Source organism: Drosophila hydei, unplaced genomic scaffold, assembly GCF_003285905.1.
Source record: "Drosophila hydei strain 15085-1641.00,03,60 unplaced genomic scaffold, DhydRS2 tig00000283-arrow-arrow-pilon, whole genome shotgun sequence".
Classification (NCBI taxonomy): Eukaryota; Metazoa; Arthropoda; class Insecta; order Diptera; family Drosophilidae; genus Drosophila; species Drosophila hydei.
The window spans coordinates 213,740-227,966 of NW_022045702.1; the positions used below are offsets into that span (position 1 = coordinate 213,740).

Here is a 14,227-nt window from a genome sequence, read left to right on the forward strand (position 1 = left end):
AGTGAACTTGAGAAACTTAGTGTAAATAACAAGGCATTTATTTAAGTGGCACCTGAGCATTCCAATTGTTAAAGTGAATTGCTTAAGACCTATTTCAATATTAAAACACAAAAGCTGGAAGTGAGATTAAGAGTTTGAAGAGATAACGGGACGGAAAGACAGAGGTAGTGAAGAGAAGAGACAAAGATAAGGGAGAGATGGGGTAATGGATAGTGAAGGAGACAGAGGAAAAGAGACTGAAAGAGACAGGGAGCGGAACGGAGATATATATATATATATATACAGAGAAAGAGAGGAGGAGATGGAGATTGAGAGAGAGAGATATATAACGAGATATATGTATGCAGAGAAAGGGAGATAGAGAGAGAAAGGGAGAGAGACAGATTGCGAGGGAGAGAGGTTGAGATAAACATGAAGGCAGAGAAATAGTGAGAGTGAGCGAGAGATATAAAGGAAGAGATACACAGAGAGAGAGAGAGAGAGAGAGAGAGAGAGAGAGAGAGAGAGAGAGAGAGAGAGAGGGAAACAGAGAGAGAGATAACGAGATATATATATGCAGAGAAAGAGAAGGAGAGAGAGGAGGAGATGGAGATTGAGAGAGAGAGAGATATAACGAGATATGTGTATGCAGAGAAAGGGAGATAGAGAGAGAAAGAGAGAGAGATTGCGAGGTAGAGAGAGAGAGAGAGGTTGAGATAAACATGAAGGCAAAGAAATAGTGAGAGTGAGCGGGAGATATAAAGGCAGAGATACAGAGAGAGAGAGAGAGAGAGAGAGTGAATGAAAGAGAGAGATAACGAGATATATATATGCAGAGAAAGGAAGATAAAGAGAAAAAAGACAGAGAGAGAAGTTGCGAGAAAGATAGGGAGAAAGAAAGAAAGAGAGAGAAATATGTAGAGATAGACAAGAAGACAGAGAAATGGAGAAACTAAGCGAGAGATATAACGAGACAGATATACAGAGAGAGCGAACGAAAGACGCAGGACAGCAGTCAGAAGAATAAAGAGTGAGATATAAGAGAGAGATAGAAACAGAGAGCGAGAGAAATTGAAAACATAGATTCAGAAATCGAAGTGCAAGATCAATAGATTCAGTACATGGAAATTATCATATGAAGTTACAGAAATAGAAAGGGGAAAAGGGTATATCAGAGTCAGATAAGGAAAGTCAGCAAAAAAAAACATATATAAAATACAAAATATAAATTTATATATATAAGTTTGCTTTTAAAACTATAATGAATTCAACATTAGATATTACAAACTGTTAGTATTAAGCACAATTTCATTTATTTTAACTTCTATAAAAACTTGCGCATGGAAACAAACGACTTTTTATAGGCTATAAAGGGAGAAAAGGTAAATAACAACACATTGTCCACGGGAAAATGAGCAAAAAATGTACGTGCAATTAGAATAAATTACTTTAATTAGTTGTTTGTGTTGTGGCCATTTACCTGACTGCTCGTTTGGCCATCTGGCAGCCGGCTACGTGCCACCAGGCGTTAAGCTAGAACCACCTAAGCCAGCTGCACCACCCAAAGTTGTCTTTTTTCCCACCCATTTCTGCTGCATGCATTTGCCAATAAACTGCGCAGTCTTTATTGGCAAAGTCTTATTGGATATTGCGCCGTTGTCCAGTGTTGACCTATGCCTGCCATGGCAACAAGTTGCACGTTAACTAGACGGCAGAGCCGATACACAGCGGCAGCTGTAGCTGTGACTGTGACTGTGCAGCTGTGTAATATACGTCAGTCTAGGAGTAATTACGTATACGCCCTGTTGCACTGAGGCGCCACTTGTGCCCATTTTGGTGCTCAACAACGACGCCTTTTGTGCGTCAAATTAACAACTTCCGCATGAGGCCACATGCCACTTGCACCCAAATGCGTCATTCTCTATGCCTTTCTCTGCTCCATTGTGCTCAGACGGAGACATACACAGGCAGACAGACGGAGAGAGGGACGCGCAGACATAGATAGTGGCGCAGGCCACTTTGGCCATATTGTCAACGCTTGGCCAGCTGCCAACCGAAGACGTTGACTAACACTGGCAGAGCCTATTATTGCGCTTTAATGGCAGCTAAAATGGCAGCAGCTTAGCAAACTCAAACCGACTCGACTCGACTCTAGACTGCAGACCTCTGAAATAGGACATTAATTAATAAGGGCTTTTAAGTTGGCATTTAAAACAAGCCGCGCATTAATCAAAGGAAAATCTTCTAGCAGCAAAAGAAAGAGAAGAATATGTATATATATACTATTTTGAAATTATGAATATTTATTTAATATATTTAAACGCCAGCCAAATGCTTTTTGTATTCACATTCAAATGCCATTGAAATACCTTTTGCATTGAGTAGCAATTGCTTCAATCGATTCTCTTCTAAGCACTCGTTTTCCAACACTTAAAAATTCCTACAAATTCCGTTTATATCTAAGTCGCAACTTTCGAGCAGCCAAAAGTTGTGAACAATTTGTGCGCCTGAAGCCTGCTTCAAATTTAAAGCATTTGCCAACTGAGAGCCATTGAGAACAAACTGCCTAAGAGCACGACTGGAGCATATCACCTAAATATATAAACTTTCAAAATTGATAAGTTGCAGATTGAAAATGTTTCTAAAATAACCAAATTTTAAATTCAAATTTAAGCTTAGACTAAAAAGAAATTAAGAGAATATATTTTGTGTGCTTTCACTTCCAGAAAAACTTCCGTTTGGCATTGCAATTTGTAACTTTTCATATATTATTTTGGCATTTATGCTTGTCGACTCTTTAACAAGTTTTTATTGCTGGGTATTAAACAAAATCAAATATAATAAAATATTCGAATCTAGGCATGACATAAAAGATAAAAAATGGCAGTCGTTTATCTTGAAAATTCATAAGCGACTGCCGGGCCGGGCCAGATATTTGTTGGCACATCTGGAGGGGGAGAGGGGAAGCAGCAAAGCCAGAGACTAAGTGAAAAAGCCGACGAAAAGTTTTGCAGCTAAATGCAAGCGGGTATATAGTATTATACAGAGTGTGCTTGATTGTTTTTCTTTCTTTCGTATTTGAGGCTTAGGCGCTTTTCTTAAGTTTCGCCAAGGCTCAGTCGGTGCATTGAACTAGGCGCTGTGCTGTGCCGTCTTTCTGCTCCTTCGTGGTGCTCGATTGGTTGGCAGCCAACGCCAGGGGCCGAGCCTTGGCTGCGTTTTGTGTTTGTCTTTGCGGCCGCAGTTGACAGAGTAAAGAAAAGAGCGAGAGAGATAGAGAGAGGGCGGGGGGCGAGTGGCCAGCGGGTCATCAAAGTGGAACGTGGACCGTGGACCGTCTAGCAATTTTAATTTCTTTTATTTTGGCCATCTGTTTGCTGTGCTGCGTTTTGTTTAGCCTGCAATTTATTTGTTTTACTTTTGGTTTCGTTGCGCTCGCTGCGAAATGAGTGTACGAGAGTATCAGCTGCCAACTGCCAGCTGCCAGCTGCTGCTAAGATCCCAGTTAATGCTAAATTAGAGACCTAAATAGTCGAACGGGTCGACTCATTTGAGAGGCTGAGGTCAGGGCGAGACCAAAGGGACAGGCTTTAATTAACTAATGATGAAAAATGCTCGACACTGTGTTGTGCATTGTCAGCTTTGTGATGCCCTGGCTCACAGCTAATGGCGGGGTAGATTGGGCAAGGAGGAAGAAATAAGACAAACAAGAATCGAATGAAGACGGATAGAGATAAATTTGCCTGCCAATGAAATCAATCTGCATCCTAGTTTTATTTAGTTTTAGAACCCTATGCTCTACAGGGTATTTGCAGGCCATGATTTGCTCAGCTTCGTTGTTATTTGCAGGTCGCACTGGTCATTAGAGTCGAGTGCAGATGATGGTTTATGTGTTCTGTTATTACGAGCAACTGGAAAGCGTCAAATGAAGATGTCGCCTGTCCGCTTGTGTGTGGACAAACTTATCATGATATAATCATCGTTACGGCCTTAGGCAAAGGAAGATACAGTCAGTGCGAGTGAGGGAGACAGACTCTTAGCAGCTGAAACAAATATCAAGTATACGCCCCAGTGCACAGTTAAGCACAGTTTGCTCGGCCACAAGACGCAACTTTATGGTTGCAAAGCACTTAGCAAATGTTAGCCTAATGTGTTGTGCACACACAGACACACACACACCCACACACTCATTCACACACACACACAAACGCAAGTTTGCGCACTTTATGCAGAACATGATTTAGTTATGTAAATGCACTTTGCAGCTTGCAATTTGGCTAAACTAATTCAATTGCTGAGCAAAAATATAATGGAAAATCAGATGCAAATTGAAAATTCATAGAATATTTATACTTACGGTAGGCGAATACATACGCATGTATTCATTGTGTAATTTACGAAATTAAATGAAAAATATTTATTGTATTTCAATTTCAATTAGTTTTAGCACTCACCAAGTCTACGTACTACAGATGAGCGAGAAAGTTGTGAGAGAGAAGCGGTTTTTTTGTTTTTTTTGGTTGGTTAGTTGGTTTGGTTGGTTGTTTATTTATTTTGATTTTAGTTGGTTGTTTGGTTGATGATGCGTTTGTTATTTGTTTGTTATGCAAATTTGTACAGAGAGCGTTTTCCAAATTCGGCGAATTTGTTGGGCAAGCAACATGAAATGTTTAGTTGAAATTATTTATTTATATAAATATATTTGTACATATATAAATGTGTGTGTGTAAATCTATATGTAATGCAATATTGTATTTAGAACTAAGTCTCTAATCCATGCAGGCATCGCATGCAAGGCATGTGTGAGGGGTTGGGCGGAGGGGGTTGGGGGCATGTGGAGGGGCGTGCAATACGGCTAAGCGAAATGTGAAATGCTATTTATTTGCCGACTGCTGCGACTGCCGGATTAAACTATGTCAACTGCAAAGCCAGTAGGTCAGGGATAGTTAAATACTCCCATGCAAAGAAACCAAAATGCAGCAGCGCAGCAGCCGCAGCTGAAGCAGTTACCTTTTCTATATATGTTGGCTCTTTGGAGGGGGGTTTATTTTTTGGTGAGGTTGGCTGCTTTTCGTTTTTCTGTATGGGGTTCGGGTGCTCTACACACAACATACACATGTTTATACACGCATACACATATATATATATTTATATGTATATATATGCATATATGTATATATATATATATTCATAGAGAACTGACACACTTACTTTTCATGATGCGATTTCGGTATTCATCGTCGCGCTGCATGGTTACGCTGCCGCCACCGTTGGAGACCATCGAGCTCACTTGTTCCATGGGCACAATATCCTGCAAAAGAGATCGCATAAACATGGATGAGTTGACAGCCAAGATATGAACTGGCATATGACTGTGTGTCTTGTGAAAACTGAAGCCACTGCACAACTTAGCTTCATTAGAAGTGCTCAAAGTTCTGCTGTATTTTGAGAATTTTTACATTTTTTACTATCGAATATTTCAAGTTATTTAAATTCTTTGTCTGCAAAAATTTCAAAATTTTAGTCAAGAAAATTAAGTTTCAAAATTACAATTCAAAAGTGAAAAAATAAATAAATAAAAAATTATTAATATATATATATATATATATATATACCCCACAGTAATAGATAAATATGTAAAGTAGATAAATATGTGGATGGATCTCATTGGAGCCCAAGCCATCCAGTTACATAATATTATTGTTAACAAATTTGTTTATTGTCTAGTATAAGACAGATTGCAAATAAAAACAGCAATTAAAAAAAAAAATTTTAATTCTTTCTCAGCAAAAATTTCAAAATTTTAGTCAAGAAAATTAAATTTCAAAATTACAATTCAAAAGTGAAAAAATAAATAAATAAAAAATTATTAATCTATGGTTAGACATATCAAATCGATATTTCCATTTAATCTGTTTAATCTCTAACTAAATTTCATAGCTATAATATATAGTATATATAATCCACGATGTTCTTCTTCCTCTGCACTTAAGCCACATTTATGCAAAACTAATATACCCGCTATATATAAACACACACACAAAAAAAGAGAAGGAAAGTATCTTATATACAAACATATATGAGTTTTCATTTGAAAAACTTTTGCTGCACTGGAAAATTTGTCAGCGCTGGTTGCCGAAGTTGAGCTTCGTCCACAACTGGAAACTTAATTAGCAGCGTGTACGGCAGCCAAATTGCATTTATCCTGAAACATGGACACACCTCATAGCATGTCAGACTGTCTGCATTTTCCATATACTGCTGCTGCTCTTTTTGCTCAATACACTTTCACAAGGTATGCGGAGCTGTTGAGCCTTTATGGAACATATGAAAACTTAATAAGCTTAGTTGACTTTGTTAACTCTGTACTTTTTTAGGAATTCAGGGCTTTTCTAATACTGTCGTAAGCTGAAGAGAATTATATTATTTGTATATTTAAAGCTGGACAAAAATAGCATAATATGAGCTTAGCTAAAATATTTAAAATATTTAAAGTCAAACAGCTGAAGCGCCATATGCTCAACTGATCGTCGTCTTATATTTAAAATTTTTATCTAAGAGTAATGTGAATTCCTTTCCTTAACAACAACTTATCGTTATTGTCATGGCGTGTAATTGGAGCGAATGTTTTTTCTGTTGTCCCTCGATGCTTTTGTACATTAAGGTTGCTCATCAATTACTCTGGCGTCAGCATTGTAGATAAAGAGACCCGAATGAGGTAATCCTCAATGCCAGGTTCATGCTTGAGTAGCTGGCATTAGCCAGAAGCAGAACTATTGAGTCATAAGAGCAATAGAAAAATATTCTTCTTTTTAGCTATATATATATATATATATACATATATATATATATTGTTTCTTTTATATCTCTAGCAAGTTCATAAAATATTATTTTTTTCATAAAATGACAAACAACGAGAAGAATTTTCTTCTACAATGAAGTTTTATATTTTTTATGAAGTTTTATTTTACTTTAAATTATTTTCATCTCAGCTTAGGGCATTTAGCTTCATCTGTGTATTTGCGTACTGCAAACTAAATCTTTATTTAAATATATTTAATTTATGATTCACTCAAGACTACACTGCGAATGCCTTCACTCTCGCATACCTCTCGCATTGAAACAATTGACACACATTTCAATCGAGACAATACTTGGCTCATCTGCTTTATATGCACATGCAGCACAAAAGGATATTTAATCTTCGGTAAAGATTTGCTTTGCTTTGGTTTATTTTTTTTGTGATTGTTCGCTTTATGAATCCACTTGTGCGGCCCACGCGCTCACACAGCTCTTCGTGCTGTTCGTTGCGGTTGTTTCACCCAAAAAATATGAAGTAGATAAATTGTGTTTTTTTGTTCCCTTTGCACTTTTCATATTGTGCCAACAAAAGCATTTGCCGTATGCGGTTTTAAATGCTGGCCCCGCCGCGCCCCACCCTGCCGCATGTTGCCCGGCTTTTGGCTTCGGCTTTGCAGTGCCTGCAGCAGCGTAAACATCAGCAGCAGCTGCTGCTGCTGCGTTCACCCGTCGAGCTGTGATATTTTTCAATGTTTATTGTTTGCATTCAGCTGCCACATTTTCGCCCTCAACTTCCCATTGCCACGCACCCAGCCGCCCTCTCTCTGCCTCTCAGTCACAATTCCGTGCCCCACAGCCTTTTTGCCCTGCTCGTTGGGGGCATTGAGTAAAATGGATTATTTTCTGTGCGCTCGTCGACATTTATTAATGAAATTTGCAGTGAGCCGAGTTGGCCATTGTCCTACAGGATTAGTTCTGTAATAAACGCATTTGGCCCAGCTGAACGTTGAGCCAATGTGGGAATTAGCAGATAAAACGTTTTGTATGAAAACTTGCCTAACTAAACGGGCCAAACAAGGACAGCACATGGAATGTGAATTAAATTGCGGCAATTATGATTGATACTCTGCAAATAAACTGTTTAGCAATTCATGGCATCGTTTGTTTGATTGAATATTGAGCAGTTGTGACGTTGAAGCATGAAGTAAGGCGCCCTTAGTTGAAGTTAGCATATTTTTTGGAGCTTAGAGTAAGCGCTACTTAAGGACAAATAAGTCTTATTTATAGATATTTTATATATTCTGTCTTATCTGGAATGCTTTGTTAAGAAGATTGCACTCTTTGAGCTTTCATAGTTCAAAGATGTTTTAAATCAGGCTTTTAATAACTCTAACTTAGTCAAATGCAGTTCAGTCTTTAAATCTTATTACGTATACGTAGTCTAACATATAAATCGAAATGTTTTCATGTCAGCAATTGTTGGCTTGATGATGAAGAAGAAGCAAAGCCTGTCGAGCTTAATATGGCTGTAACCTGTTTAACTTAGCTTGACTTGGCTCTTGAAGAATTTCCATTAAATAAATCAAATTCTAGCAATGCATTTGTTACAAGTAGTAGCTTCCTAGGGAGTGCCTGACTTGCATATACCCTGAGCCCTGCGTGGAGCTGTCATACGAATCATTCTGCGCTGCCTTTATGCAGACACAACAAACAACAGTTGCACACACAGCCTATATCGACTCAGCTCATCTTTCTGTTTCAGAATTTATATACTTTAAGATGTCTGCCACGCCTTCTTCTGCCTGTTAAAGACATGTTTACTAAGCCCTTATACCCTAACCTTCCATTCCCATGGATTTGATTCACTTTCTGATTACAATTTATGCCAAAAACTTTCACAAAAGTCTCAAAAGTTATGCCAAACATTTCACATAGTTGAGGAGCTTAAAAAATGACATCGAATCGCTAAAATTTCAATTTGTTAATTGAAATTCAATCCTTGACAATCGATCAACTTCGAATGCATTTAAAAATATGAAAACAAATAGAACTTGATTGATGTGATTTAAATTCTAGTGGGAGAGGGAGGCAGACTAAAGGTAGTTCAGCCAGGCCAAGCTCCTTCAAATTTATAACAATTATGAAGTACAAATAATCAACTATTCGAGCACTCTCCATGCTGTTTGCTATTCATGAATCATATTCATTCATCGTCTCCATAATGAAGCAATAAAATTGCAAATTTCTATACATTTTGCTAGCTGCAAATGCTGGGGGCCAAAAGCAAATAGCATAAATAAATGCAAAACATGCAGACAGTAAATAGCCAAATGCTCTTTGGCCATAAATCAGAGGCCAGCAATGCGCAGAATGATTTATTTTCATTTTTTGGTCTTGGCTATCGGCTTCATCTTTCAGCCGAATTGACAATAACTTTCAGTTTAATCTGTCGCAGCCAGACGAGGCGCGACGCGTTGCGGGCTGTCAAAATGGGCATCACGTATACGCCATGTAAAATGCGCAATTCAATTTTGATCTAAACACGCATTATGCAGCATGTTACGCATAGGCCACGTGCAGAAGTACAGATAGAGAAAGAGAAGTGGCATGCCACGCCTCTGCGCCTGCCATATTAACGACTTTTGCATATTGAAAATGTTTTTTCGTCCTGCAGAATGTGACAAAGTTTTCAACGAGCATTTGCCTGCCACAGTGCCACACGAGCTGTCAAAGTTTCTGGCTGCATGCCAACAGCTACATAGCCGTGTGTGTATATGAGTGTATCACACAGGTAGCTGTGGACTAGGCTTCAATTAAAATGTTCACACAAATTGCTTTTTTGTTTGCATATAAACAGAGCAGCAGTCGCAGCTGGCTGCCAGCAAATCTATACGTAATGCTGTAGGTAAATAAATTTCATCAACTTTCTTTTGCCACCTGCGGATGCTGCTGCTGATGATAATTCAATAAATTTGTGGCCTAAAGAGCAAAACTTGAGCACAATTTGTGGCGCGACATTTGAGTTTCAATTAGCTCGCAAATGGCACTGGCTGCACGGCAAGAAAAAAGAGTGAACTTTGAATGAATGATAGACAATTTGTATGCCCATACTTAGTCAGAGCTATATTAGTTAGAATTACTAAATAATTAATTTTCTTTTCATTTCTTTTTCTTCTCCTTTTTTTGTAGTCCAACTATGCACTCATGAGCTCATTAAATAGCACAGTATACAAGCTCATTAAGTTAATTTACACAAGTCACACTATTGCTGTGCTATTATTTATGCATGCCCGCTCACTTAGGCTAAGCGGGCATATTAGCTTTTAGCTGCAAGTGTCTCTTTGCTCGCAAGCTTTCACTTTTCATATAGACTCGCTTTGAAACATATACTTTAAAGTAACATAAGAATACTATATTATATTTATTAATTATGCAAAAGATTTCTCTCAGTGCATTAGCACTTGTAGGCCAAGCGCTGAGCTTTGCCATATGTCCAGCTGAACTTTATAAAGTCAGTTGAAAAATGTTTTTTAAGTTTAGGGCGCTTGTTTAATAACATTGTTGTTGTTGTTGTTGTTGTTGTTATTTTGGTGGTTGTGGCAGCTACTTTGTAATGTAAATTAACGGTTAAATTGTTGACTGTGGCGACTGTGGCGACCGCAGCGACAAACGCAGCTGACAAAGCGACCAAAAGGCAAGGCGATGCGCGAGGGGTGGGGGCAGCTGCCTCGCTGCCAGCTTGCCGCATACAGCTGTAAGGCAAACAAAGGCTCACACGGCAAACACACACACACACACACACACACACACATACATATAGATTTATAGTTATATATATATATATAGAAGCACACATTGTGTTTGGATTAGTGCGAGTGAAAGTTTATAGCTTGTTGTATTGAATAATTAACTTTTATTGATCGCGATTGCGCACACACACACAGGCAATACACCCACCCACACCCACACACACACACACATAGCTCTCAGATGCCCTCACAAGTTTATTAGTTTACAGGCATTGTTTGCACGCCAGTTAGTGGGGCATAAAAGGCTTGTGAATGGCCATTGTTAAAAAAGCATTGCCTGATTAGACATAGACATACACACACACTAATATATATATATACATATATATATATATATATATATATGTATGTATGTATATAGCAAGCTGTCTGTGGCTAATAAAGTTAACGTGCGCGCTAAACTGCTGGCCCTGACTTGCTGTAGCTGCTGGCCCTCATGACCCGGCTCGCAAGTGCGCTAATTAGCTTTTAAGCTGTCGCCTGTTGTCTTAACTCTCAGCGGCTTTTGCCTTTGGCATAGTTCACGTTGTCTCTTCCTATATCGTTGATATGGATTGAGATTGCTAGATTGCAGGAAACACTTTGGGGATTTGAACTTATGGCGCTCAATGCTAATAATCAATAGAGTTTAATTAGTTTTTGATTAGTTTGCGAAGCGTTTAACTAGGCTCGATCAATAATGAGCTGATTGAGCATATATTAAAATAACTCTGCCTTTTAGTCAAGCAAGCTGACAATTCTAATCTTTGCTTTCAGCTACTTCATGTCAACTAAAGATTTGCTAAATGAAAGGGAGAAGAAAAACTGGCAAAGGCCGTATAAGCAAATTAAGAGCTTCAGCTAAAGCTTGTCATTTGTCTAAGGACTTTCACTTGGCAGCTTGACGCACTGAATTTAGGCTTTAATATGTTGAGTGAAATGAATTTTTAGCTGTTCAGCTCGAATCAAAAATCTTAGCTAAACACGAATCGATTACAAATTCAAAGCATCAAAAGTGGCAAATCAGCTGTAGCTGTGCCTAGGCTTGGCTATGTAGAGCCTAGCTGTAGGGCTATATATTTGCACATCCACGCAGCTCAAAGGCTGTGCTTCATAACAAAAGAGTAGAGAACAAAATTCTAATTATTTCAACTTAGTCTCGCCTCAGTATGAACTGAACTGAAGAGCAAATAAAACAAGTTTCAACTGCAATGCGAATTAGTTACTTGAGCTGCATGCAGAGTTTGCTGAGGCAGCTGTAGCATAGATGTCAGCTGGCTGATCCAAAGCCAGCTCAGCGCAAGTTGAAGGAAATGTCAAATATTTGACTAAAACTTGCATTCGCGAAAGTCGAAAAGCAAATGCTGCTGCTGCAAACTGATTAAATATCCGGCCTACATTCGCCTCGAAGCGCGTAATATGGGAAATGTAATTTGAAGAAGGCAACAAACAGCGGGAGCAGCGACAGCAGCTTAAGCTAGGATAAAAGGACGACAGGATGTCGCGCAGGTGGCTCGGCTGTGAAACAAAAGGCGCTCCACTTTAGCTATTTGCCATTTGCTATGTGGCTCAGCAGCACAGCGGGCTGTGCGTGTGGCAGGACCATTGTCCTGGCAATGCGATTACCCGCAGCGAAACTTGCAGCATATGCTGAAAAGTAGAAGGCCGCAGCAGCAGGATACGCTACTTACCTCGTAACGTGTGTCGATTTCGGGCAATTTCTCTAGAAACTCTTCAACCATCTTTTGTTGCACGTGCGAGCAGCAAATCAGTTAAGCACACACACACACACAGGCACACACATGTGTGTGTGTATTTGGTCGAAAATGTTTTGTCGATTAATTCGTAATTAAAGCTGAAACACCTGTTGTGGTTGCTGCACTTTAGTGAAATTCGTCGGTTTCCGTCTGTTTTTATACAATTTGCACTCTCTGTTATGGTTTGGCCTTTGGCTCTGATTGTCTTTGCCTGTTTATTGTGTTGCTGCTGCTTTGTTGCTCACTTGATTTTGGGCGCTATTTTTAGCCCACACACACATAGATACAGAGATACATAGGAGAGCTGTGAAGATAGCGTCTTATAAACAGGCAGACGTTCGTACGCTGGTTGAATGTGTTGTGTTTGTGCGAGAGATGTTGTTGATGATGATGATGGCAACCAAATGCTGCCCGTTCACCGTTCAGCACTAACAACAAACTGCAGAAAAACAAAACATTTTATAGCCAGGCCGAGGCAATCTGAAGCGCACGAAGCGACCAGCACGAGCATCAGGCTGTACTAAAAAAGCGCCAACAACAACAGCAAAGATGACAAAATTGAGAAAACACTGGCCAAACAGAAGTTCGACAGCTGCCGACGAGCACACAGCAGCCGCTAAGAGTAGCAGCAGCAGTAGCAGAAGCTGCGGCAACAACATTTTGTAGCATACTTCTAAGCGCCGGCGCGCTTTTCGCAGGGGCAACGACTCCTGCGCTGCTGCGGCTGCTGCTACTGCTGCTGGAATGTGTATAAGGGATTCGAACTTCACAACTTGACACACATTTAAAGTTTGAATTGTGAGCTTTTCGCGCGAACAGCATCCACGCACGGTTTTTGTTTAGAGTTGGTTTCGTGTGGAACGCAATGGCTGCAGCAGCTGAAGTCTGAGTTGCTGGCCTGCCTGCACTTGTAAATAATTTGCAGCTAACGAAGGCGGCGACGACACTTCAAGCTTGGTCTGTTGTTCTGCGCCACTCGTCTTGCTTTGTCTAAGCCCGAGCTAAAGTAAATACGCAACAAAAAAGATCTCAATTGGCTTACCGAACCCATTTTGCAGCAACAGTCGAACAAAAAAGCAAACAAACAACGGCAAGTCAACAAGCTTTGTCCCTGTTTCTGATGTCCTTACGCGCTGACCAGCGAGCGCACACTGAACCACCATCGAACATGCAACAATTTGTGGCAAATAGACGTTGTCATTAGCGCCGTGAAAAGGCCAAGGGGCTCACACTTTACCAGTTGTGGGCGTGCAGGGCCCATCGATATCAAATATGGATGGCTGGAAAAAAACAAACCTTTAGCGCATGCACTCCAAATCGTGTGCTTAAAATAAATATACATGTGGCCAATGTCAAAGTTGTGCTGTGTTTGTTCAACGTGGCGTATGGAGGAGATAAGCTGATATTTTTCGCATGTCCTTGGGTGCAGCTGTTTCGTTTCCAGGCACTCCGTTAATAATTCACACGCTTTGCTATTTGTCGACATTTTTTGCACACTGCAATCAGCATTAACCTTTTAATTGCAATTAAATTTGTTATTGAATTTCAAATGTGCCGCGTATGTAGCTAGACGAAAGCCGATTGCCATGAGACGCAACGTCAGAACTTACCAATTGCACTGCTTGGCGCATATCATGAGCTTTGAAATAGGATATTAAAAAATTTTAGCAGCTGCTTCTGTATAAAGCTAAAGCTCTAAATGTGGAGCTTGTTTTATCGTAATTGTTATTTAACATAGGCTGCTCGAAGTGCACACCTCAAAGCTGAATGCTATTTCACTAGACGCTTGCGCAGTTCAGCAAAATAAACTGCTTTGTGCACTGCATGGTGTGCACTGCCCTACGAACCAAGCAGTGCCATTTTAGCTCACTTCAATGAATTTAACAATTTTTTTTTTTATCG

General features: G+C 39.6%; 1 protein-coding gene across 6 annotated transcripts in view; it reads right to left on the reverse strand.

The window, feature by feature from the left end:
- LOC111599682 (band 7 protein AGAP004871) overlaps nt 1-13,968 on the reverse strand; it is a 41,310-nt gene extending 27,342 nt beyond the window's left edge. For 2 of the 6 annotated variants that reach the window (XM_023315428.2, XM_023315409.2), the window contains exons 1-2: nt 12,260-12,740; nt 5,191-5,290 (exon numbers count right to left, since the gene is read on the reverse strand). In XM_023315428.2, coding sequence (XP_023171196.1) covers nt 5,191-5,290; nt 12,260-12,310 — 151 coding nt within the window. In that variant the 5' untranslated portion in view covers nt 12,311-12,740. Of the gene's footprint in view, nt 1-2,119; nt 2,136-4,429; nt 4,446-5,186; nt 5,309-12,259; nt 12,741-13,367; nt 13,606-13,665; nt 13,839-13,935 lie in introns of those variants that run through there. The other 4 variants (XM_023315434.2, XM_023315418.2, XM_023315451.2 and 1 more) reach the window with 4 other exon arrangements.
- Between the last annotated feature and the right edge of the window lie 259 nt (nt 13,969-14,227).